The sequence below is a fragment of the Leucoraja erinacea genome, chromosome 10 (genome assembly GCF_028641065.1).
Source record: "Leucoraja erinacea ecotype New England chromosome 10, Leri_hhj_1, whole genome shotgun sequence".
In the NCBI taxonomy this organism is placed as follows: Eukaryota; Metazoa; Chordata; class Chondrichthyes; order Rajiformes; family Rajidae; genus Leucoraja; species Leucoraja erinaceus.
In genome coordinates, this window is record NC_073386.1 from 55215032 (window position 1) to 55242251 (window position 27220).

The window sequence follows — 27220 nt, forward strand, 5'->3', positions numbered from 1 at the left end:
TTTTTTTTAAATCATTGGTGATATCCTATATACAGGGCCTTTGACCTATATGTGTTAGTAACTCATTTTAAATGATAAGAATTTTAAAGACAGTCATTTTGGTCTAATTGATATTCTATATCACAATTTCTTTGGGATACCGGGTTCCCAAGAGGTTGTGCAGCTCGTATAGTTTATTTTTTCTGCAGCTCAAAAGTGTTTGTTAAATCAAAGTTGCTCTCCATATATTAAATTTCATAAACGTAGAAGATTTAGAAAGCTAAACTCTAAACAAATAAACTTGTCACATTTACAGTAAGTGCTTTGACTGAACCTATAGAGTAACATTGCTGTGATTATATTTAAATCTCAGACCATCAGGATTCACAGACTATCATGAGAAAGAGCTCAGATAATTATACAGTTTATTAAAACCCGCAACATTAGTCAATATAATCAGTAGTACAAGTGTCCACACAAGTTCTCAGATATTCACTCGCTTTTAGAACCAGCCAAATCATTCATTCTAGACATGCAATCTTTCCTGGACTGACAGCATTGCAAAATGTACTGGAACTGGACTTTGTTTAAAATTATTGCAAATGTCACTGAAATTCCTGGTTTTAACGTTGGAAACTTATTATTCTCAAATGTTGACAACAGTAAAGTTGACAATATTATATTCTAATTGTGAAAAATCTTTGCTAATATTTTAAATTACTTAATTTGAGAGGTGTATTCAGTCAAAACATAAATAATATTGTAATTAATTTGTTTAATCTGTTCTTGAAGGCTTTGACATTAGGTGAAAAAATGATTGAAATAACATGTGGGGACAGTAATTGACTTTAACAATAGTTTAGTTCAATGAGTACAATTCATTTGGTTTGGATTTCCAGTTCCAGCTTCAGAAAACGGAGTCACTGATCAATAGTCCTCAGCTGAGAGTTCAGTACCTAAACCAGCACACAGTTCCGAGATTCAGCCACAATGGAAGATGTCCCAGTTCAATGTGTAGGGAATGCATTGCAAAAGTGGTTCAAACGTTCTAGGAAGAATGCAGCAGCATTTAAAAAATATATATATACAGATAATCACCAGCATCGCCGTAGGAGGTCAAATAATTGTTGATCCATAGACAGTAGAACAGTAAGTGTAAAGTGCCTTGCTCCTGGCTCACATATGGCCTCCCATTCCCCACAGGGGAAGGATGGGATCAAGTCCAGCACCATTTTGCATCTGAAAAAAATAGATCTGTTTCACTGAAGAATGCTAATAGTTTGAATTGTACTTGGCACATGGGAGAGAGATATCGAAAATGCATTTTAGGCCAGAGAACTTTTTGAAGTGAATTGTTTGTGCACTATTTCCTTAGCACAGTACTATTCCTCACAAGAACACCAGCAAATTCAAATTACAGAGAATTATATACAATAAAGTGCCCTAAGTTTGTCTACTGTACACTTTTTAGATAGCAGCTGTTGGTAATATTTTGAATCGTGTTATAACCCAACACCTTCATTTCCCAACTCCCTGCCCCTAGCAGCACAGTCCCAGAGATTGATCGGTGCTAGAAGTGTGAATGTCCATTCCTTTGATCCTTTGTTTACACTTCACAGTATCTCTCCTGCTATATTGTAAGATTCTTTCAAGCTTCTGCGAAAGGCATAAAACAGAGCAGTAAATATCAGTCCTGCTGATGCAAGTGCGGCTCCTGTGCATAATGTTTCCAGAACACCCGGAGGAATCTCGGCAGGAGTTGCGATATCAGTTATTTTTTCTGAAAAAAGACAGAAGAATATTTTTAAAGAACAATATCAGTAAAATACATTCTCCACACAACAATTCTCAATCTAAACTTACCGATAACTTGTATTTCCACAAATCCTGTCTGTTTCCCAAGTTTATTAATCACTTTGACCTTACAAAGCCCAGTGTCACTTGGTGTATTTTTCAAGGGTTGTAAAGTTGTCGTTACTGAAGGACAGCACATTTTCACTGTTGTTCACTAGTTTCTTCCAGGTGAAATTGGCTGAGGGGAACAGGAGGAGGAGCCATCTTGGGGAACAGCTGCTAACCAGCAGCCGTCCGTTTAACTCACTTTTTTTTGGAGTTTTTAGTAAGTCCTGTCCTTTGCCTGTTGGAGAATGGACTTTTTAATGTGGGGGGAAGGAGGTAATTATACTTCTAGGTCCCTACCTGGTCGGTGAGGCAGCTTTTTCTCCGGGCTGCCCCGTCGACCCGTCCTCGTGGCCTACCAGCAGGCGTGGAGCGCCGTTTCCTGGCGGGGACCGCCCAGCACCTCGGCTTCGGTGGCGGCACAGCGCTGGGGTGCTATCGCGGAGTGGAGCGGGCGATGCCTTGCTTGGGTCACCGCGCTGGAGCTCCGGTGAGCTGTGACCGTCGAGATCAACACCTCCGGGCTGCGGGTCTGCGGAGCGGAGCGGCGCCGACTCTAACATCGGGAGCCTGGGAGCTCCAAACCGGCGCGGCCTTGTCGGCTTCGGAAGCCGCGGTCCCCAGTCAGGAAGCGGCCGTTCCAGGTGGCCCAGCCGCTGAGAGGACTCTCCCGACGCCGGGGCAACACCACCCGGTGAGAACGGCCAGGAACATAGGGCCTCCGTTGAAGCAATAGCGGTGGCCTCAATAGGCCTGACTTTGGGTAAACTGGGGATGGGGACTGGACATTGTGCCTTCCCCCACAGTGGTAAACATTGTGGGGAGATTATTTTTTTTTGTGTGTAAGTAAACATGTTAGTCTGTGTCCAAGATGGCTGTCGGAAGGGAGAGTGGTCGCTGGCGCGCTTTAGCTGCCGCTGCTCTCTCTTCACATTGTGTTTTTGATTTTTTGTCTTTGGAATGAATTCTGTTTTTAATTTGTGTTTTGGTGATGTCTTTATTATTTATTTTATTCCGATTATATGTTTTATTATTCTTGTTATTCTCTGTAAGGTGTCCCAACTTGAAACGTTACCCATCCATGTTCTCCAGGGATGATACCCGACACACTGAGTTACTCCAGAACTTTGTGTCTTGTTGTTGTTGTAAATCAGCATATACAATTTATTTTCCTACATCATTACAACTAATTGGTTTTCATCACATTGCTCTTTGGGAGAATTGATACCAACCTGCATCAGTTGGCTGGACATCACGGATTGTCAATGTCCCATTCTCAGAGTCTAGCTCGCTCCATCCGCTCGATGACTGTCCTCTTCAGTACAAGCTGGGCAGGGGGGTTGGACTGGGTTGTGCAGCTGATCATGACCCTGTCTCCTTCCTTCACAGCAGAGGGGGTGATGGAGAGAGTGGTGTCCCTGGGGCTACCTGAGACCAGAGGCGTGAGAAATTAATAAATTGCAAAATGTTTAGACAAATCTGTGCCAAGAAACATAGTCATAGTCATAAAGTGATACAGTGTGGAAACAGGCCCTTCCGCCCAACTTGCCCACACCAGCCATCATTTCCCAGCTACACTAGTCCCACCTGCCCGCCTTTATTCCATGTCCCTCCAAACCTGTCCTATCCATGTACCTGTCTAACTGTTTCTTAAATGTTGGGATAGTCCCAGCCTTAACTACCTCCTCTAGCAGCTTGTTCCATACACCTACCACCCTTGGTGTAAAAAAGTTACCCCTCAGATTCCTATTAAGTCTTTTCCCCAACACATTAAACCTATGTTCTCTGGTCCTTGATTCACCTACTCTGGGCAAGAGACTCTATACATCTACCTGATCTATTCATATCATTATGTCTATTAATGATTGTTACAATCATAGATTATTGCAATGTATAATAATCACCATGACTTGTCAGCTCAAGTTTCTGTTCAAGGAATTAGGCACAAAAAGCTAGAAAGTCTCTCCAGTCCTGTGCCAAAGGATGGCAGCAGTTAGTTACACTTTCACATACGTTGTTAAATTAAAACCCCCTCTAGTTGACATAAACGATTTGGTAACACAATTCTAAATTTAAAGTGGCAGAGTTCTGCCCAGTTTATTCCTGCATCCTGGTCAATATTTATCACTAAACCAACATCAGTCTGAAGAAGGATCCCAACTTGAAACGTTACCCATCCATGTTCTCCAGGGATGTTACCTGACACACTGAGTTACTCCAGAACTTTGTGTCTTGTTGTTGTTGTAAATCAGCATATACAATTTGTTTTTCTTCATCATTACAACTAATTGGTTTTCCTCACATTGCTCTTTGTGAGAATGTGCTGCACCACATTTCGTTGCTTCACATGTCAAAGGCACTTTATTGGTGACAAAGTGTTTGCGTAGTCCTGAATGGTATGAATGTTCCCCCATAAATCCACATCATTCTTTCCCCCCCTAGTAATAATTCAAGTGAAAATACTTTTCACATTCAGTTCCTGTAAATTTCTCATTAATTTCCACACAAACCTTGAACCTGGAGTTTGGTGATGTTGATCTGCTTCCCCAGAGCATTAGTGGCCTCACATTGATACAGCCCTGCATCAGCTGGCTGGACATCACGGATTGTCAATGTCCCATTCTCAGAGTCTAGCTCGCTCCATCCGCTCGATGACTGCCTCTTCAGTACAAGGTGGGCAGGGGGGTTGGACTGGGTTGTGCAGCTGAACGTGACCCTGTCTCCTTCCTTCACAGCAGAGGGGGTGATGGAGAGAGTGGTGTCCCTGGGGCTACCTGAAACCAGAGACATGAGAAATTAATAAATTGCAAAAATTGAGCCAAATCCGTGCAAAGAAACATAGTCATAGGCATAAAGTGATATAGTGTGGAAGCAGGCCCTTCGGCCCAACTTGCCCAAACCAGCCATCATTTCCCAGCTACACTAGTCCCGCCTGCCCCTGTTTGGTCCATGTCCCTCCAAACCTGTCCTATCCATGTACCTGTCTAAGGTTTCTTAAATGTTGGGATAGTCCCAGCCTGCAGCTACCTCTATGGAGCGAAAAGAATACGGCAGCGTTTGTTCCAAACACCCAGCACCCTTGGGTGGTAAAAAAGTTACCCCCTCAGATTCCTATTAAGTCTTTTCCCTGACACATTAACGAAGGGGAAGTGACAGCAAGGGGTCAGAATTGTGAGAATACTCTGTTCAAGAGACTCTATACCCCTACCTGATGCTATTCAAATTCATTGTGTCTCATTAATGCCAATTGTTACAATCAGAGATAGATACGGAATGGAATGTTAATGCTGAGCCACCATGACAGGTTGGTTAATGCAGCTCAAGTGTTCGGTCGAAAGGAATTAGGTCTACAAAAAGCTAGAAATTCTCTAGACTCCTGTGCCAAAGATGGGGTTGGAGGAGTTAGTTACACTTCGCACCTGGAACAACTGCGTTGAATGGAGTTAAAACCCCCTCTAGTTGACATCTCTTGCGGTTTAACACAATTCTAAATTTAAAGTGGCAGAGTTCTGCCCAGTTTATTCCTGCATCCTGGTCAATATTTATCACTAAACCAACATCAGTCTGAAGAAGGATCCCAACTTGAAACGTTACCCATCCATGTTCTCCAGGGATGTTACCCGACACACTGAGTTACTCCAGAACTTTGTGTCTTGTTGTTGTTGTAAATCAACATATACAATTTATTTCTCTTCATCATTACAACTAATTGGTTTTCCTCACATTGCTCTTTGTGAGAATGTGCTGCACCACATTTCGTTGCTTCACATGTCAAAGGCACTTTATTGGTGATAAAGTGTTTGCGTAGTCCTGAATGGTATGAATGTTCCCCCATAAATCCAAATCATTCTTTCCCCCCCCCTCGTAATAATTCAAGTGAAAATACTTTTCACATTCAGTTCCTGTAAATTTCTCATTAATTTCCACACAAACCTTGAACCTGGAGTTTGGTGATGTTGATCTGCTTCCCCAGAGCATTAGTGGCCTCACATTGATACAGCCCTGCATCAGCTAGCTGGACATCATGGATTGTCAATGTCCCATTCTCAGAGTTTAGCTCGCTCCATCCACTCGATGACTGCCTCCTCAGTACAAGGTGGGCAGGGGGGTTGGACTGGGTTGTGCAGCTGAACATGATATTGTCTCCTTCCTTCACAGCAGAGGGGGTGATGGAGAGAGTGGTGTCCCTGGGGCTACCTGAAACCAGAGGCGTGAGAAATTAATAAATTGCAAAATGTTTAGACAAATCCATGCAAAGAAACATAGTCATAGTCATAAAGTGATATAGTGTGGAAACAGGCCCTTCGGCCCAACTTGCCCAAACCAGCCATCATTTCCCAGCTACACTCGTCCCACCTGCCCGCCTTTATTCCATGTCCCTCCAAACCTGTCCTATCCATGTACCTGTCTAACTGTTTCTTAAATGTTGGGATAGTCCCAGCCTCAACTACCTCCTCTAGCAGCTTGTTCCATACACCCACCACACTTGGTGTAAAAAAGTTACCCCTCAGATTCCTATTAAGTCTTTTCCCCGACACATTAAACCTGTGTTCTCTGGTCCTTGATTCACCTACTCTGGGCAAGAGACTCTATACATCTGCCTGATCTATTCATATCATTATGTCTATTAATGATTGTTACAATCATAGATTATTGCAATGTATAATAATCACCATGACTTGTCAGCTCAAGTTTCTGTTCAAGGAATTAGGCACAAAGAGCTAGAAATTCTCTCCACTCCTGTGCCAAAGAATGGCAGCAGTTAGTTACACTTTCACATACGTTGTTAAATTAAAACCCCCTCTAGTTGACATAAAATATTCTGTAACACAATTTTTAATTTAACGTGGCAGAGTTCTGCCCAGTTTATTCCTGTATCCTGGTCAATATTTATCACTAAACCAACATCAGTCTGAAGAAGGATCCCAACTTGAAACGTTACCCATCCATTTTTCCAGGGATGTTACCTGACACACTGAGTTACTCCAGAACTTTGTGTCTTTTTGTTGTTGTAAATCAACATATACAATTTGTTTTTCTCCATCATTACAACTAATTGGTTTTCCTCACATTGCTCTTTGTGAGAATGTGCTGCACCACATTTCGTTGCTTCACATGTCAAAGGCACTTTATTGGTGATAAAGTGTTTGCGTAGTCCTGAATGGTATGAATGTTCCCCCATAAATCCAAATCATTCTAGTAATAATTCAAGTAAAAATACTTTTTACATTCAGTTCCTGTAAATTTCTCATTAATTTCCACACAAACCTTGAACCTGGAGTTTGGTGATGTTGATCTGCTTCCCCAGAGCATTAGTGGCCTCACATTGATACAGCCCTGCATCAGCTGGCTGGACATCACGGATTGTCAATGTCCCATTCTCAGAGTCTAGCTCGCTCCATCCGTTCGATGACTGCCTCTTCAGTACAAGGTGGGCAGGGGGGTTGGACTGGGTTGTGCAGCTGAACGTGACCCTGTCTCCTTCCTTCACAGCAGAGGGGGTGATGGAGAGAGTGGTGTCCCTGGGGCTACCTGAAACCAGAGACATGAGAAATTAATAAATTGCAAAAAGTTGAGCCAAATCCGTGCAAAGAAACACAATCATAGGCATAAAGTGATATAGTGTGGAAACAGGCCCTTCGGCCCAACTTGCCCACACCAGCCATCATGTCCCAGCTACACTAGTCCCACCTGCCCCTGTTTGGTCCATGTCCCTGCAAACCTGTCCTATCCATGTACCTATCTAACTGTTTCTTAAATGTTGGGATAGTCCCAGCCTCAACTACCTCCTCTAGCAGCTTGTTCCATACACCCACCACCCTTGGTGTAAAAAAGTTACCCCTCAGATTCCTATTAAGTCTTTTCCCCGACACATTAAACCTATGTTCTCTGGTCCTTGATTCACCTACTCTGGGCAAGAGACTCTATACATCTACCTGATCTATTCATATCATTATGTCTATTAATGATTGTTACAATCATAGATTATTGCAATGTATAATAATCACCATGACTTGTCAGCTCAAGTTTCTGTTCAAGGAATTAGGCACAAAAAGCTAGAAAGTCTCTCCACTCCTGTGCGAAAGGATGGCAGCAGTTAGTTACACTTTCACATACGTTGTTAAATTAAAACCTCCTCTAGTTGACATAAATGATTCTGTAACATAATTCTAAATTTAACGTGGCAGAGTTCTGCCCAGTTTATTCCTGCATCCTGGTCAATATTTATCACTAAACCAACATCAGTCTGAAGAAGGATCCCAACTTGAAACGTTACCCATCCATGTTCTCCAGGGATGTTACCTGACACACTGAGTTACTCCAGAACTTTGTGTCTTGTTGTTGTTGTAAATCAACATATACAATTTGTTTTTCTTCATCATTACAACTAATTGGTTTTCCTCACATTGCTCTTTGTGAGAATGTGCTGCACCACATTTCGTTGCTTCACATGTCAAAGGCACTTTATTGGTGATAAAGTGTTTGCGTAGTCCTGAATGGTATGAATGTTCCCCCATAAATCCACATCATTCTTTCCCCCCCCCCCCTAGTAATAATTCAAGTGAAAATACTTTTTACATTCAGTTCCTGTAAATTTCTCATTAATTTCCACACAAACCTTGAACCTGGAGTTTGGTGATGTTGATCTGCTTCCCCAGAGCATTAGTGGCCTCACATTGATACAGCCCTGCATCAGCTAGCTGGACATCACGGATTGTCAATGTCCCATTCTCAGAGTCTAGCTCGCTCCATCCACTCGATGACTGCCTCTTCAGTACAAGGTGGGCAGGGGGGTTGGACTGGGTTGTGCAGCTGAACGTGACCCTGTCTCCTTCCTTCACAGCAGAGGGGGTGATGGAGAGAGTGGTGTCCCTGGGGCTACCTGAAACCAGAGGCGTGAGAAATTAATAAATTGCAAAATGTTTAGACAAATCCATGCAAAGAAACATAGTCATAGTCATAAAGTGATATAGTGTGGAAACAGGCCCTTCGGCCCAACTTGCCCAAACCAGCCATCATTTCCCAGCTACACTCGTCCCACCTGCCCGCCTTTATTCCATGTCCCTCCAAACCTGTCCTATCCATGTACCTGTCTAACTGTTTCTTAAATGTTGGGATAGTCCCAGTCTCAACTACCTCCTCTAGCAGCTTGTTCCATACACCCACCACCCTTGGTGTAAAAAGGTTATCCCTCAGATTCGTATTAAGTCTTTTCCCCGACACATTAAACCTATGTTCTCTGGTCATTGATTCACCTACTCTGGGCAAGAGACTCTATACATCTACCTGATCTATTCATATCATTATGTCTATTAATGATTGTTACAATCATAGATTATTGCAATGTATAATAATCACCATGACTTGTCAGCTCAAGTTTCTGTTCAAGGAATTAGGCACAAAAAGCTAGAAATTCTCTCCACTCCTGTGCCAAAGGATGGCAGCAGTTAGTTACACTTTCACATACGTTGTTAAATTAAAACCTCCTCTAGTTGACATAAATGATTCTGTAACACAATTCTAAATTTAACGTGGCAGAGTTCTGCCCAGTTTATTCCTGCATCCTGGTCAATATTTATCACTAAACCAACATCAGTCTGAAGAAGGATCCCAACTTGAAACGTTACCCATCCATGTTCTCCAGGGATGTTACCCGACACACTGAGTTACTCCAGAACTTTGTGTCTTGTTGTTGTTGTAAATCAGCATATACAATTTGTTTTTCTTCATCATTACAACTAATTGGTTTTCCTCACATTGCTCTTTGTGAGAATGTGCTGCACCACATTTCGTTGCTTCACATGTCAAAGGCACTTTATTGGTGATAAAGTGTTTGCGTAGTCCTGAATGGTATGAATGTTCCCCCATAAATCCACATCATTCTTTCCCCCCCCTAGTAATAATTCAAGTGAAAATACTTTTTACATTCAGTTCCTGTAAATTTCTCATTAATTTCCACACAAACCTTGAACCTGGAGTTTGGTGATGTTGATCTGCTTCCCCAGAGCATTAGTGGCCTCACATTGATACAGCCCTGCATCAGCTGGCTGGACATCACGGATTGTCAATGTCCCATTCTCAGAGTCTAGCTCGCTCCATCCGCTCGATGACTGCCTCTTCAGTACAAGGTGGGCAGGGGGGTTGGACTGGGTTGTGCAGCTGAACGTGATATTGTCTCCTTCCTTCACAGCAGAGGGGGTGATGGAGAGAGTGGTGTCCCTGGGGCTTCCTGAAACCAGAGACATGAGAAATTAATAAATTGCAAAAATTGAGCCAAATCCGTGCAAAGAAACAGAATCATAGGCATAAAGTGATATAGTGTGGAAACAGGCCCTTCGGCCCAACTTGCCCATACCAGCCATCATTTCCCAGCTACACTCGTCCCACCTGCCCGCATTTGGTCCATGTCCCTCCAAACCTGTCCTATCCATGTACCTGTCTAACTGTCTTAAAAGTTGGGATAGTCCCAGCCTCAACTACCTCCTCTAGCAGCTTGTTCCATACACCCAGCACCCTTGGTGTAAAAAGGTTACCCCTCAGATTCGTATTAAGTCTTTTCCCTGACACATTAAACCTATGTTCTCTGGTCCTTGATTCACCTACTCTGGGCAAGAGACTCTATACATCTACCTGATCTATTCATATCATTATGTCTATTAATGATTGTTACAATCATAGATAATTGCAATGTATAATAATCACCATGACTTGTCAGCTCAAATTTCTGTTCAAGGAATTAGGCACAAAAAGCTAGAAAGTCTCTCCAGTCCTGTGCCAAAGGATGGCAGCAGTTAGTTACACTTTCACATACGTTGTTAAATTAAAACCTCCTCTAGTTGACATAAAAGATTCGGTAACACAATTCTAAATTTAACGTGGCAGAGTTCTGCCCAGTTTATTCCTGCATCCTGGTCAATATTTATCACTAAACCAACATCAGTCTGAAGAAGGATCCCAACTTGAAACGTTACCCATCCATGTTCTCCAGGGATGTTACCCGACACACTGAGTTACTCCAGAACTTTGTGTCTTTTTGTTGTTGTAAATCAACGTATATAATTTGTTTTTCTTCATCATTACAACTAATTGGTTTTCCTCACATTGCTCTTTGTGAGAATGTGCTGCACCACATTTCGTTGCTTCACATGTCAAAGGCACTTTATTGGTGATAAAGTGTTTGCGTAGTCCTGAATGGTATGAATGTTCCCCCATAAATCCACATCATTCTTTCCCCCCCCTAGTAATAATCCAAGTGAAAATACTTTTTACATTCAGTTCCTGTAAATTTCTCATTAATTTCCACACAAACCTTGAACCTGGAGTTTGGTGATGTTGATCTGCTTCCCCAGAGCATTAGTGGCCTCACATTGATACAGCCCTGCATCAGCTGGCTGGACATCACGGATTGTCAATGTCCCATTCTCAGAGTCTAGCTCGCTCCATCCGCTCGATGACTGCCTCCTCAGTACAAGGTGGGCAGGGGGGTTGGACTGGGTTGTGCAGCTGAACGTGACCCTGTCTCCTTCCTTCACAGCAGAGGGGGTGATGGAGAGAGTGGTGTCCCTGGGGCTACCTGAAACCAGAGGCGTGAGAAATTAATGAATTGCAAAAAGTTGAGCCAAATCCGTGCGAAAAAACAGTCATAGTGATACATTGTGGAAACACGTCTTTCGGCTCAACTTGCCCAAACCAGCCATCATGTCCCAGCTACACTAGTCCCGCCCGCCCGTGTTTGGTTCATGTCCCTCCAAACCTGTCCTATCCATGTACCTGTCTAAGGTACACAGAAATGCTGGAGAAACTCAGCGGGTGCAGCAGCATCTATGGAGCGAAGGAGATAGGCAACGTTTCGGTCCCAAACCCTTCTTCAGACTGATAGGGGGTGGGAAGAAGAAAGGAAAAAGGAGGAGGGGCCCGAGGGCTGAGGGAGAGGTAGGAAGGGGAGGAGACAGCAAGGGTTAACAGAATTGTGAGAATTCAATGTTCATGCCCCCAGGATGCAGACTCCCCAAGCGGAATATGAGGTGCTGTTCCTCCAATTTCCGGTGTTGCTCACTCTGGCCAAGGAGGAGGCCCAAGACAGAGAGGTCGGATACGGAATGGGAGGGGGAGTTGAAGTGCCGAGCCACTGTGAGGTCAGGTTGGTTAATGCGGATCGAGCGGAGGTGTTCGGCGAAACGATCGCCAAGCCTACACTTGGTCTCACCGATATAGATCAGCTGACATCTAGAGCAGCGGATGCAATAGATGGGGTTGGAGGAGGTGCAGGTGAACCTCTGTCGCACCTGGAACGAACTGCTGGGGTCCTTGAATGGAGTCAAGGGGGGAGCTAAAGCGACAAGTGTAGCATCTCTTGCGGTTTAAGGGAAAGTGCCCGGGGAAGGGGTCGTGTCAGAGTTCTGCCCAGTTTATTCCAGTATACTGGTCAATATTTATCACTAAACCAACATCAGTCTGAAGAAGGATCCCAACTTGAAACGTTACCCATCCATGTTCTCCAGGGATGTTACCCGACACACTGAGTTACTCCAGAACTTTGTGTCTTTTTGTTGTTGTAAATCAACATATACAATTTGTTTTTCTTCATCATTACAACTAATTGGTTTTCCTCACATCGCTCTTTGTGAGAATGTGCTGCACCACATTTCGTTGCTTCACATGTTAAAGGCACTTTATTGGTGATAAAGTGTTTGCGTAGTCCTGAATGGTATGAATGTTCCCCCATAAATCCAAATCATTCTTTCCCCCCCTCGTAATAATTCAAGTGAAAATACTTTTCACATTCAGTTCCTGTAAATTTCTCATTAATTTCCACACAAACCTTGAACCTGGAGTTTGGTGATGTTGATCTGCTTCCCCAGAGCATTAGTGGCCTCACATTGATACAGCCCTGCATCAGCTGGCTGGACATCACGGATTGTCAATGTCCCATTCTCAGAGTCTAGCTCGCTCCATCCGCTCGATGACTGCCTCTTCAGTACAAGCTGGGCAGGGGGGTTGGACTGGGTTGTGCAGCTGAACGTGATATTGTCTCCTTCCTTCACAGCAGAGGGGGTGATGGAGAGAGTGGTGTCCCTGGGGATACCTGAAACCAGAGACATGAGAAATTAATAAATTGCAAAAAGTTCAGCCAAATCCGTGCAAAGAAACATAGTCATAGTCATAAAGTGATATAGTGTGGAAACAGGCCCTTCGGCCCAACTTGCCTACACCAGCCATCATTTCCCAGCTACACTCGTCCCATCTGCCCCTGTTTGGTCCATGTCCCTCCAAACCTGTCCTATCCATGTACCTGTCTAACTGTTTCTTAAATGTTGGGATAGTCCCAGCCTCAACTACCTCCTCTAGCAGCTTGTTCCATACACCCACCACCCTTGGTGTAAAAAAGTTACCCCTCAGATTCCTATTAAGTCTTTTCCCCGACACATTAAACCTATGTTCTCTGGTCCTTGATTCACCTACTCTGGGCAAGAGACTCTATACATCTACCTGATCTATACATCTCATGATGTCTATTAATGATTGTTACAATCATAGATTATTGCAATGTATAATAATCACCATGACTTGTCAGCTCAAGTTTCTGTTCAAGGAATTAGGCACAAAAAGCTAGAAATTCTCTCCACTCCTGTGCCAAAGGATGGCAGCAGTTAGTTACAATTTCACATACGTTGTTAAATTAAAACCTCCTCTAGTTGACATAAAAGATTCGGTAACACAATTTTAAATTTAACGTGGCAGAGTTCTGCCCAGTTTATTCCTGCATCCTGGTCAATATTTATCACTAAACCAACATCAGTCTGAAGAAGGATCCCAACTTGAAACGTTACCCATCCATGTTCTCCAGGGATGTTACCCGACACACTGAGTTACTCCAGAACTTTGTGTCTTGTTGTTGTTGTAAATCAACATATACAATTTATTTTTCTTCATCATTACAACTAATTGGTTTTCCTCACATTGCTCTTTGTGAGAATGTGCTACACCACATTTCATTGCTTCACATGTCAAAGGCACTGTCTTGGTGATAAAGTGTTTGCGTAGTCCTGAATGGTATGAATGTTCCCCCATAAATCCACATCATTCTTTCCCCCCCCCCCCCCCCTAGTAATAATTCAAGTGAAAATACTTTTTACATTCAGTTCCTGTAAATTTCTCATTAATTTCCACACAAACCTTGAACCTGGAGTTTGGTGATGTTGATCTGCTTCCCCAGAGCATTAGTGGCCTCACATTGATACAGCCCTGCATCAGCTGGCTGGACATCACGGATTGTCAATGTCCCATTCTCAGAATCTAGCTCGCTCCATCCGCTCGATGACTGCCTCTTCAGTACAAGGTGGGCAGGGGGGTTGGACTGGGTTGTGCAGCTGAACGTGACCCTGTCTCCTTCCTTCACAGCAGAGGGGGTGATGGAGAGAGTGGTGTCCCTGGGGCTGCCTGAAACCAGAGACATGAGAAATTAATAAATTGCAAAAAGTTGAGCCAAATCCGTGCAAAGAAACATAATCATAGGCATAAAGTGATATAGTGTGGAAACAGACCCTTCGGCCCAACTTGCCCAAACCAGCCATAATTTCCCAGATACACTCGTCCCGCCTGCCCCTGTTTGGTCCATGTCCCTCCAAACCTGTCCTATCCATGTACCTGTCTAACTGTTTCTTAAATGTTGGGATAGTCCCAGCCTCAACTACCTCCTCTAGCAGCTTGTTCCATACACCCACCACCCTTGGTGTAAAAAAGTTACCCCTCAGATTCCTATTAAGTCTTTTCCCCGACACATTAAACCTGTGTTCTCTGGTCCTTGATTCACCTACTCTGGGCAAGAGACTCTATACATCTACCTGATCTATTCATATCATTATGTCTATTAATGATTGTTACAATCATAGATTATTGCAATGTATAATAATCACCATGACTTGTCAGCTCAAGTTTCTGTTCAAGGAATTAGGCACAAAAAGCTAGAAAGTCTCTCCAGTCCTGTGCCAAAGGATGGCAGCAGTTAGTTACAATTTCACATACGTTGTTAAATTAAAACCTCCTCTAGTTGACATAAAAGATTCTGTAAAATAATTTTAAATTTAACGTGGCAGAGTTCTGCCCAGTTTATTCCTGCATCCTGGTCAATATTTATCACTAAACCAACATCAGTCTGAAGAAGGATCCCAACTTGAAACGTTACCCATCCATGTTCTCCAGGGATGTTACCTGACACACTGAGTTACTCCAGAACTTTGTGTCTTTTTGTTGTTGTAAATCAGCATATACAATTTGTTTTTCTTCATCATTACAACTCATTGGTTTTTCTCACATTGCTCTTTGTGAGAATGTGCTGCACCACATTTCGTTGCTTCACATGTTAAAGGCACTTTATTGGTGATAAAGTGTTGCGTAGTCCTGAATGGTATGAATGTTCCCCCATAAATCCAAATCATTCTTTCCCCCCTCGTAATAATTCAAGTGAAAATACTTTTCACATTCAGTTCCTGTAAATTTCTCATTAATTTCCACACAAACCTTGAACCTGGAGTTTGGTGATGTTGATCTGCTTCCCCAGAGCATTAGTGGCCTCACATTGATACAGCCCTGCATCAGCTGGCTGGACATCACGGATTGTCAATGTCCCATTCTCAGAGTCTAGCTCGCTCCATCCGCTCGATGACTGCCTCCTCAGTACAAGGTGGGCAGAGGGGTTGGACTGGGTTGTGCAGCTGAACGTGACCCTGTCTCCTTCCTTCACAGCAGAGGGGGTGATGGAGAGAGTGGTGTCCCTGGGGCTACCTGAAACCAGAGGCGTGAGAAATTAATAAATTGCAAAAAGTTGAGCCAAATCCGTGCAAAGAAACATAGTCATAGTCATAAAGTGATATAGTGTGGAAACAGGCCCTTCGGCCCAACTTGCCCACACCAGCCATCATTTCCCAGCTACACTAGTCCCGCCTGCCCCTGTTTGGTCCACGTCCCTCCAAACCTGTCCTATCCATATACCTGTGTAAGGTACACAGAAATGCTGGAGAAACTCAGCGGGTGCAGCAGCATCTATGGAGTGAAAGAGATAGGCAACGTTTCGTTCCCAAACCCTTCTTCAGACTGATAGGGGGTGGGAAGAAGAAAGGAAAAAGGAGGAGGGGGAGCCCGAGGGCTGAGGGAGAGGTAGGAAGGGGAGGAGACAGCAAGGGTTAAGAGAATTGTGAGAATTCAATGTTCATGCCCCCAGGATGCAGACTCCCCAAGCGGAATATGAGGTGCTGTTCCTCCAATTTCCGGAGTTGCTCACTCTGGCCAAGGAGGAGGCCCAAGACAGAGAGGTCGGATACGGAATGGGAGGGGGAGTTGAAGTGCTGAGCCACCGTGAGGTCAGGTTGGTTAATGCGGACCGAGCGGAGGTGTTTGGTGAAACGATCGCCAAGCCTACGCTTGGTCTCACCGATATAGATCAGCTGACATCTAGAGCAGCGGATGCAATAGATGGGGTTGGAGGAGGTGCAGGTGAACCTCTGTCGCACCTGGAACGAACTGCTGGGGTCCTTGAATGGAGTCAAGGGGGGAGCTAAAGCGACAAGTGTAGCATCTCTTGCGGTTTAAGGGAAAGTGCCCGGGGGAGGGGTGGTGGCAGAGTTCTGCCCAGTTTATTCCTGCATCCTAGTCAATATTTATCACTAAACCAACATCAGTCTGAAGAAGGATCCCAACTTGAAACGTTACCCATCCATGTTTTCCAGGGATGTTACCTGACACACTGAGTTACTCCAGAACTTTGTGTCTTGTTGTTGTAAATCAGCATATACAATTTGTTTTTCTTCATCATTACAACTAATTGGTTTTCCTCACATTGCTCTTTGTGAGAATGTGCTGCACCACATTTCGTTGCTTCACATGTTAAAGGCACTTTATTGGTGATAAAGTGTTTGCGTAGACCTGAATGGTATGAATGTTCCCCCATAAATCCAAATCATTCTTTCCCCCCCTCGTGATAATTCAAGTGAAAATACTTTTCACATTCAGTTCCTGTAAATTTCTCATTAATTTCCATACAAACCTTGAACCTGGAGTTTGGTGATGTTGATCTGCTTCCCCAGAGCATTAGTGGCCTCACATTGATACAGCCCTGCATCAGCTGGCTGGACATCACGGATTGTCAATGTCCCATTCTCAGAGTCTAGCTCGCTCCATCCGCTCGATGACTGCCTCCTCAGTACAAGTTGGGCAGGGGGGTTGGACTGGGTTGTGCAGCTGAATGTGACCCTGTCTCCTTCCTTCACAGCAGAGGGGGTGATGGAGAGAGTGGTGTCCCTGGGGCTACCTGAGATCAGAGGCGTGAGAAATTAATGAATTGCAAAATGTTTAGACAAATCCGTGCAAAGAAACATAGTTATAGTCATAAAGTGATACAGTGTGGAAACGGGTCTTTCGGCTCAACTTGCCCACACCAGCCATCATGTCCCAGCTACACTAGTCCCGCCTGCCCCTGTTTGGTCCATGTCCCTCCAAACCTGTCCAACTGTTTCTTAAAAGTTGGGATAGTCCCATCCTCAATGACCTCCTCTAGCAGCTTGTTCCATACACCCACCACTCTTGTTTAAAAAAAGTTACCCCTCAGATTCCTATTAAGTCTTTTCCCCGACACATTAAACCTATGTTCTCTGGTCCTTGATTCACCTACTCTGGGCAAGAGACTCTATACATCTACCTGATCTATTCATATCATTATGTCTATTAATGATTGTTACAATCATATATTATTGCAATGTATAATAATCACCATGACTTGTCAGCTCAAGTTTCTGTTCAAGGAATTAGGCACAAAAAGCTAGAAAGTCTCTCCAGTCCTGTGCCAAAGGATGGCAGCAGTTAGTTACACTTTCACATACGTTGTTAAATTAAAACCTCCTCTAGTTGACATAAAAGATTCGGTAATACAATTCTAAATTTAACGTGCCAGAGTTCTGCCCAGTTTATTCCTGCATCCTGGTCAATATTTATCACTAAACCAACATCAGTCTGAAGAAGGATCCCAACTTGAAACGTTACCCATCCATGTTCTCCAGGGATGTTACCTGACAAACTGAGTTACTCCAGAACTTTTTGTCTTTTTGTTGTTGTAAATCAACATATACAATTTTTTTTTTCCATCATTACAACTAATTGGTTTTCCTCACATTGCTCTTTGTGAGAATGTGCTGCACCACATTTCATTGCTTCACATGTCAAAGGCACTTTATTGGTGATAAAGTGTTTGCGTAGTCCTGAATGGTATGAATGTTCCCCCATAAATCCAAATCATTCTAGTAATAATTCAAGTGAAAATACTTTTTACATTCAGTTCCTTGAAATTTCTCATTAATTTCCACACAAACCTTGAACCTGGAGTTTGGTGATGTTGATCTGCTTCCCCAGAGCATTAGTGGCCTCACATTGATACAGCCCTGCATCAGCTGGCTGGACATCATGTATTGTCAATGTCCCATTCTCAGAGTCTAGCTCGCTCCATCCACTCGATGACTGCCTCTTCAGTACAAGCTGGGCAGGGGGGTTGGACTGGGTTGTGCAGCTGAACGTGATATTGTCTCCTTCCTTCACAGCAGAGGGGGTGATGGAGAGAGTGGTGTCCCTGGGGCTACCTGAAACCAGAGGCGTGAGAAATTAATAAATTGCAAAAAGTTTAGACAAATCCATGCAAAGAAACATAGTCATAGTCATAAAGTGATACAGTGTGGAAACGGGTCTTTCGGCTCAACTTGCCCACACCAGCCATCATGTCCCAGCTACACTAGTCCCGCCTGCCCGTGTTTGGTCCATGTCCCTCCAAACCTGTCCAACTGTTTCTTAAAAGTTGGGATAGTCCCATCCTCAACTACCTCCTCTAGCAGCTTGTTGCATGCACCCACCACTCTTTTTAAAAAAAAGTTCGCTCTCAGATTCCTATTAAGTCTTTTCCCCGACACATTAAACCTATGTTCCCTGGTCCTTGATTCACCTACTCTGGGCAAGAGACTCTATACATCTACCTGATCTATTCATATCATTATGTCTATTAATGATTGTTACAATCATATATTATTGCAATGTATAATAATCACCATGACTTGTCAGCTCAAGTTTCTGTTCAAGGAATTAGACACAAAAAGCTAGAAATTCTCTCCACTCCTGTGCCAAAGGATGGCAGCAGTTAGTTACACTTTCACACACGTTGTTAAATTAAAACCTCCTCTAGTTGACATAAAAGATTCGGTAACATAATTTTAAATTTAACGTGGCAGAGTTCTGCCCAGTTTATTCCTGCATCCTGGTCAATATTTATCACTAAACCAACATCAGTCTGAAGAAGGATCCCAACTTGAAACGTTACCCATCCATGTTCTCCAGGGATGTTACCTGACACACTGAGTTACTCCAGAACTTTGTGTCTTTTTATTGTTGTAAATCAGCATATACAATTTGTTTTTCTCCATCATTACAGCTAATTGGTTTTCCTCACATTGCTCTTTGTGAGAATGTGCTGCACCACATTTTGTTGCTTCACATGTTAAAGGCACTTTATTGGTGATAAAGTGTTTGCGTAGTCCTGAATGGTATGAATGTTCCCCCATAAATCCACATCATTCTAGTAATAATTCAAGTGAAAATACTTTTCACATTCAGTTCCTGTAAATGTCTCATTAATTTCCATACAAACCTTGAACCTGGAGTTTGGTGATGTTGATCTGCTTCCCCAGAGCATTAATGGCCTCACATTGATACAGCCCTGCATCAGCTGGCTGGACATCACGGATTGTCAATGTCCCATTCTCAGAGTCTAGCTCGCTCCATCCGCTCGATGACTGCCTCCTCAGTACAAGGTGGGCAGGGGGGTTGGACTGGGTTGTGCAGATGAACATGACCCTGTCTCCTTCCTTCACAGCAGAGGGGGTGATGGAGAGAGTGGTGTCCCTGGGGCTACCTGAAACCAGAGGCGTGAGAAATTAATGAATTGCAAAAAGTTGAGCCAAAACCGTGCGAAAAAACAGTCATAGAGTGATACATTGTGGAAACACGTCTTTCGGCTCAACTTGCCCAAACCAGCCATCATGTCCCAGCTACACTAGTCCCGCCTGCCCGTGTTTGGTCCATGTCCCTCCAAACCTATCCTATCCATGTACCTGTGTAAGGTACACAGAAATGCTGGAGAAACTCAGCGGGTGCAGCAGCATCTATGGAGCGAAAGAGATAGGGAACGTTTCGGTCCCAAACCCTTCTTCAGACTGATAGGGGGTGGGAAGAAGAAAGGAAAAAGGAGGAGGGGGAGCCCGAGGGCTGAGGGAGAGGTACGAAGGGGAGGAGACAGCAAGGGTTAACAGAATTGTGAGAATTCAATGTTCATGCCCCCAGGATGCAGACTCCCCAAGCGGAATATGAGGTGCTGTTCCTCCAATTTCCGGTGTTGCTCACTCTGGCCAAGGAGGAGGCCCAAGACAGAGAGGTCGGATACGGAATGGGAGGGGGAGTTGAAGTGTCGAGCCACCGTGAGGTCAGGTTGGTTAATGCGGATCGAGCGGAGGTGTTCGGCGAAACGATCGCCAAGCCTACGCTTGGTCTCACCGATATAGATCAGCTGACATCTAGAGCAGCGGATGCAATAGATGGGGTTGGAGGAGGTGCAGGTGAACCTCTGTCGCACCTGGAACGAACTGCTGGGTTCCTTGAATGGAGTCAAGGGGGGAGCTAAAGCGACAAGTGTAGCATCTCTTGCGGTTTAAGGGAAAGTGCCCGGGGAAGGGGTGGTGTCAGAGTTCTGCCCAGTTTATTCCTGCATCCTGGTCAATATTTATCACTAAACCAACATCAGTCTGAAGAAGGATCCCAGCTTGAAACGTTACCCATCCATGTTTTCCAGGGATGTTACCTGACACACTGAGTTACTCCAGAACTTTGTGTCTTTTTGTTGTTGTAAATCAGCATATACAATTTGTTTTTCTTCATCATTACAACTAATTGGTTTTCCTCACATTGCTCTTTGTGAGAATGTGCTGCACCACATTTCGTTGCTTCACATGTTAAAGGCACTTTATTGGTGATAAAGTGTGTGCGTAGTCCTGAATGGTATGAATGTTCCCCCATAAATCCACATCATTCTAGTAATAATTCAAGTGAAAATACTTTTCACATTCAGTTCCTGTAAATTTCTCATTAATTTCCATACAAACCTTGAACCTGGAGTTTGGTGATGTTGATCTGCTTCCCCAGAGCATTAATGGCCTCACATTGATACAGCCCTGCATCAGCTGGCTGGACATCATGGATTGTCAATGTCCCATTCTCAGAGTCTAGCTCGCTCCATCCGCTCGATGACTGCCTCCTCAGTACAAGGTGGGCAGGGGGGTTGGACTGGGTTGTGCAGCTGAACGTGACCCTGTCTCCTTCCTTCACAGCAGAGGGGGTGATGGAGAGAGTGGTGTCCCTGGGGCTACCTGAGATCAGAGGCGTGAGAAATTAATGAATTGCAAAATGTTTAGACAAATCCGTGCAAAGAAACATAGTTATAGTCATAAAGTGATACATTGTGGAAACGGGTCTTTCGGCTCAACTTGCCCACACCAGCCATCATGTCCCAGCTACACTAGTCCCGCCTGCCCGTGTTTGGTCCATGTCCCTCCAAACCTGTCCAACTGTTTCTTAAAAGTTGGGATAGTCCCATCCTCAACTACCTCCTCTAGCAGCTTGTTGCATGCACCCACCACTCTTTTTAAAAAAGGTTCGCTCTCAGATTCCTATTAAGTCTTTTCCCCGACACATTAAACCTATGTTCTCTGGTCCTTGATTCACCTACTCTGGGCAAGAGACTCTATACATCTACCTGATCTATTCATATCATTATGTCTATTAATGATTGTTACAATCATATATTATTGCAATGTATAATAATCACCATGACTTGTCAGCTCAAGTTTCGGTTCAAGGAATTAGGCACAAAAAGCTAGAAATTCTCTCCACTCCTGTGCCAAAGGATGGCAGCAGTTAGTTACACTTTCACACACGTTGTTAAATTAAATTGGATTGGTTAGTGCGGAACGAGCGGAGGTGTTCGGCAAAACGATCGCCAAGCCTACGCTTGGTCTCACCAATATAGATCAGCTGACATCTAGAGCATTTGGAGGAGGTGCAAGTGAACCTCTATCGCACCTGGAACGACTGCTTGGGTCCTTGAATTGAGTCAAGGGGGGAGGTAAAGCGACAAGTGTAGCATCTCTTGCGGTTGCAAGGGAAAGTACCTGGGGAAGGGGTGGAGTGGGGGGAAGGGAAGAATTGACAAGGGAGTTACGGAGGGAGCAGTCTTTGCGGAAGACCGACGGGGGGGGGGGGAGATGGGAAGATGTGGTGAGTGGTGGGGTCACGTTGGAGGTGGCGAAACTGATGGAGGATTATTTGTTGTATGTGCCAGCTAGTGGGGTGAAAGGTGAGGACCAGGGGGACTCTGCCCTTATTGCGAGTGGGAGGGCATGTACCTGCCCTTAAATGTTGGGATAGTCCCAGCCTCAACTACCATGGATGGTATGAATGTTCCCCCATAAATCCAAATCATTCTTGTCCCCCCTCGTAAGAATTTAAGTGAAAATACTTTTCACATTCAGTTCCTGTAAATTTCTCATTAATTTCCACACAAACCTTGAACCTGGAGTTTGGTGATGTTGATCTGCTTCCCCAGAGCATTAATGGCCTCACATTGATACAGCCCTGCATCAGCTGGCTGGACATCACGGATTGTCAATGTCCCATTCTCAGAGTCTAGCTCGCTCCATCCGCTCGATGACTGCCTCCTCAGTACAAGGTGGGCAGGGGGGTTGGACTGGGTTGTGCAGCTGAACGTGACCCTGTCTCCTTCCTTCACAGCAGAGGGGGTGATGGAGAGAGTGGTGTCCCTGGGGCTACCTGAAACCAGAGGCGTGAGAAATTAATAAATTGCAAAACGTTGAGCCAAATCCGTGCAAAGAAACATAGTCATAGTCATAAAGTGATATAGTGTGGAAACAGGCCCTTCGGCCCAACTTGCCCACACCAGCCATCATTTCCCAGCTACACTCGTCCCACCTGCCCGCATTTGGTCCATGTTCCTCCAAACCCGTCCTATCCATGTACCTGTCTAACTATTTCTTAAATGTTGGGATCGTCCCTGCCTCAGCTACCTCCTCTAGCAGCTTGTTCCATACACCCACCAACCTTTGTGTGAAAAAGTTACTCCTCAGATTCCTACTAAATCTTTTCCCCTTCACCATAAACCTATGTCTGGTCATCGATGCACCCACTATGGGCAAAAGACTCTGTGCATCTGCCCCTCACCTGCGCTCCAAGGAATAGAGTCCCAGCCTGCCCAACCTCTCCCTATAGCTCAGACCCTTTAGCCCTAGTGACATCCTGGTAAATCTTCTCTCAACCCTTTCCAGCTTGACCACGTCTTTCCTATAACAATGATAGTAAAATTACAATAGTGAAACAAACGCACCTTGAACGTGGAATTCCACCTCCTTGGTGATTGTCCCCAGTTTATTGCCGGCTTCACAGCGGTACATTCCCGTGTCCCCGAACAGGGCCGGTGACAGGTGCAGAATCGCTCGGTCCTCGGCCACGACTGACCAGTTGCCGGCGGATAACTTGCTCCACACTATCGTGGCAGCGGGGCTGCTGTCTGCAGCACAGGTTAGCCGAACATCCTGACCCTCTCTCACTGTGGCAGAGGGCTCTGCAGTAATGTCAATCCCCGTGGGAGCATCTGTAGAAGGAGATGGGATAATTCACTACATTAAAGGCGGGCGACTTAAACCATTATCCAGACTGCGTCTATGACTGTGATTCCGTTCTCAATGTTATATCTCTGTCTCCATACTTACAGAGAACCTGTAACGTTAGCGACCCCTCGGCCTTGCGTGGTTGGTTCTCCGTGAGTAATTGCACTCGGCATGTCAGCTCTTGTCCCGAGTCTCGCAATTCAGCCGTCAGTTCGTAGGTGAAGTTCATCGCCGTTTCTTCCTCTGTGTAGTCACGGAAGCTGTCGGTCTTCAGCAATGTTGTTCCTTTCAGCCACTCCACCTCCACTTGAGCGGGGTAGACTTTGGGGACCGTACATCTCACGGAGCCTCTCTGGCCAACTTCCAGGCTGCCCACAGTCTCCACGATGAGTGTGTCGGACAGAGCTGCAACGACACGTGGATTCAGGAATCAAACAGGGAATCAGGGTGGAATGTACAGCACCCAAGTTGCCCATCGATTTAGTCAGAGGGTGGTGAATCTGCGGAATTCATCGCCACAGAAGGCTGTGGAGGCCAAGGCAATGGATATATTTAAGGCAGAAATAGGCAGATTCTTAATTAGTACGGGTGTCAGAGGTTATGGGGAGAAGGCAGGAGAATGGGGTTAAGAGGGAGAGATGGATTAGCCATGATTGAATGGCGGAGTAAACTCGATGGGCCGAATGGGCGAATTCTGCTCCTGTTATTTATGAACATGATTTGTTACCAAACTCTCATTCGATCGGCAAAAGGACAACTTTCATGTCAGAAAACATTCATGAATCTGTTAACTAAAATATTTGTTGAAGACCAAAACAAAGACAATCGTTGGAAGGCCCTGAATAAAACAGCGTGTGCCGGAAATACTCATCTGGCAGGCAGTATTGGTGGAGAGAAAACAGAGGGAAAACTGCTCTCTTCAGACGCTGCGCTACAACGAGTGAAATCTCCCCAGAACAATGACCTTTCAGTGGAACAACAGATGCTGGTTTTAACCGAAGATAGACACAAAAAGCTGGAGTAACTCAGCAGGACAGGTAGTATCTCTGAGAAAGAAGGAACGGTCGAGATTCTGTTTCTCTCTTCGTGGAGGCTGCACGAATAGTTAAGTGTTTCCAGTATTTTTTTTTTTTTTAACTTTTATGTGGCCGGACAAAGTTGCAACAAGTTTACAGTCGGGAGATGGGTTAATACTCACAGAATATATTGAGGTTGGCATATGTTCGTTTTACATCTGCGCCGCATTTTGCGGAACAAGTGTACTTGTGTTGGTTCTGAGTAGTAACCGCGGAGATGGTGAACTTGGACACCGAGCCCCGAGTTGTGATTGTTCCGCCCAGGGGGTTATCGGTCCCGATTCTCCACGTGAAGGTCGGAGACGAGCAGCTCTTCGCCACACAGTTCAACTCCAGCGAGTCCCCGATACGAGCCCACACGTTTCTAGACGGGTTTAACTCCAACTTGAAGGCGGATCCTGCAGTTTTGAAACATTACAAAAGCAATATTATTTTTTAAAAGCTTATACGTTTAACGCTTTAAATATCCACCTCTTTGTTTCTTTAAACAGACAGATACCAAAATTGATACTTTGGTGCCTGATATTTAACACAAAACGAATCCGAAGAAAATGCAGATTATTAATGCTGTAAAATAAATGAGAAACCTGTGGCGAGCATCAATGCAAGAGTAATTGTAGCGGCTGTGTCGCATCTGTCTCCAGCCATGGTTCAGCGGCACTCGGACACACACACACATAAGCCGAGGTTGATTTCACTTCTGCAAGGGGCGTCAGGCTCTGGAGCTGTGAGCCTGGGCTCCGCCGCCCCGCTTTATAACCCCGTCTGGAAGAGCAGGGAACTTCCCTTGGCTTCAGGCGAGCAATCCCCACCACGCACCGCTCACTGGCTCCTGGTCTTTCTCTGCTGAGGGGAATTTACCACAAAGGGCACCGCAGTTTAAATAAACACAAGTTTCCCAATTCCATATCTTGCAGATCATAACCAGACACTTATGGAAGCGCAGAATCACGTAATCTTTTTTAAATGCATTTTACGCACGAACAAGAGCCACTCGGCCCATTGAGTTCGTGCCAGCACATTCATTTGGGCCCCACTCTAGTGACTCTAATGTTTCTTGAAACGTCACTACTAATGCCTCTACAACCTTTACAGCGATCTTTTTCAGAGCCCTCGGGTGCAATGAATCTTGTCCAGGTGACCTATCCACCTTCAATCTTTTAGCTTCCCGACACCTTCTCCTCATGAATAGCAACTGCACTCATTTCTGCCCCCTGACTCTCTTGAAATTCTGGCATGGTGCTGTGTCTTTCACTGTGAAACTGATGCAAAAAAACATTCAGTTCGTCTGCCATCTCTTTGTTCCCAACGACTACTTCTCCGGTATCATTTTCCAGTTGTCCAATGTCCACTCGTGCGTCTCTTTTACCCCTTATACATCCGAAAAAAACCATGTAATATCCTCTTTTATATCATTGGCATGCGTACCCTCATCCCTTTCCCCCCATAATGCGTTTTTAATTGCCTTCTCTTGGTTTTTAAAAGCTTCCTAATCATCTAGCTTCCTGATAATATTTGCCATATTATATGATTTCTCGTTAGGTTAATGCTGTCTTTGACTTCCTATGTCAGCAATGGTTGTTTCATTCTCCTTTTGGCATGTTTCTTCTTCTTTGGGGGAAAAAAAAGATCCTGCATCTTACAAGTCACTCCCAGAAACTCCTGCCATTGCTGCTCCTTCATCATTCCTGCTGGGGTCCCTTTCCAATTAATTTTGCCTGCTCCTCCCTCATGCTTCTGTTGTCACTTTTACTCAACAGTAATACTGATACTTCCAATTTCAGTTTCCCCTTCTCAAACTGTAGCTTGAAACGTATCATATTATGATCACTGCCTCCTAGGGGTCCCTTCACCTTAAACTCCCTAATCAAATCTGGTTCATTATGTCAAATCCAGAATCGCCTTTTCCCTAGTAGTCTCAACCGCAAGCTGCTCTAAGAAGCCATCATGCAGGCACTCCACAAATTCCTTCTCTTGGGATCCCGTACCAACCTGATTTTCCCAGTCTACCTGAGTATTGAAATCTCCCATGAGCACTGTGACATTGCCTTTCTTACATGCCGATTGTAGCTCCTGATGTCATTTGTACCCCACTTCCTGGCAGCTAGTTTTCGGAGGCCTGTATGTTACTCCTATCAGGGTCTTTTTTTTTACCTTTTTTGTAGTTTCTTAGCTGTACCCACAAGGATTCTACATTTCCTAATCCTATGTTACCCCTTGCTAAGGACTGAATTTCATTCCTTCGAACAGAGATACCCCACCACCTCTGCCTACCTGTCTGTCTTTTCGATAGGATGTGTATCCTTGTATATTCAGCTCTCATCTCTGATCTTCTTTCAGCCACGACTCTGTGATGCCCGCAATGTGGTACCTGCCAAATTCTAGCTATAAGCTCATCCTTATTTTATGTTCTGCATGCATTCAAATAAATCATTTTTAGTTCAGTATTCACTCTTCTCGAATTGGCCCCCATGTTGCCTGACGTTAGACTCTTATCCCCTA

At 44.5% G+C, this 27220-nt stretch overlaps 1 protein-coding gene across 1 annotated transcript; it reads right to left on the reverse strand.

Moving 5' to 3' along the window:
- Window positions 1-387: 387 nt before the first annotated feature.
- Window positions 388-26067, reverse strand: vcam1b (vascular cell adhesion molecule 1b). Its single transcript, XM_055641241.1, has 20 exons — window positions 25306-26067; window positions 24841-25116; window positions 23745-24047; window positions 23360-23626; window positions 22525-22788; window positions 21066-21329; window positions 19559-19822; window positions 18240-18503; window positions 16922-17185; window positions 15388-15663; window positions 14056-14319; window positions 12701-12964; window positions 11185-11452; window positions 10510-10532; window positions 9845-10108; window positions 8498-8761; window positions 7147-7410; window positions 5812-6075; window positions 4389-4652; window positions 388-1759 (listed from the first exon to the last, which is right to left on the reverse strand). The coding sequence occupies exons 1-20, from the start codon at window positions 25364-25366 to the stop codon at window positions 1593-1595; spliced, it is 4809 nt and encodes a 1602-aa protein (XP_055497216.1). The 5' UTR covers window positions 25367-26067; the 3' UTR covers window positions 388-1592.
- Window positions 26068-27220: the final 1153 nt, after the last annotated feature.

Bases quoted from the DNA above. Each gene is read 5' to 3' on its own strand.
- vcam1b (XM_055641241.1), bottom strand. From the start codon at position 25,366: ATGGCTGGAGACAGATGCGACACAGCCGCTACAATTACTCTTGCATTG. The intron at 18,504-19,558 runs GTTTGTATGGAA...CTCTGGTTTCAG, and splicing joins CACCAAACTCCAGGTTCAAG to GTAGCCCCAGGGACACCACT. The intron at 10,533-11,184 runs GTGTGGAAATTA...AATCATTAATAG, and splicing joins AAACTCCAGGTTCAAGGTTT to ACATAATGATATGAATAGAT.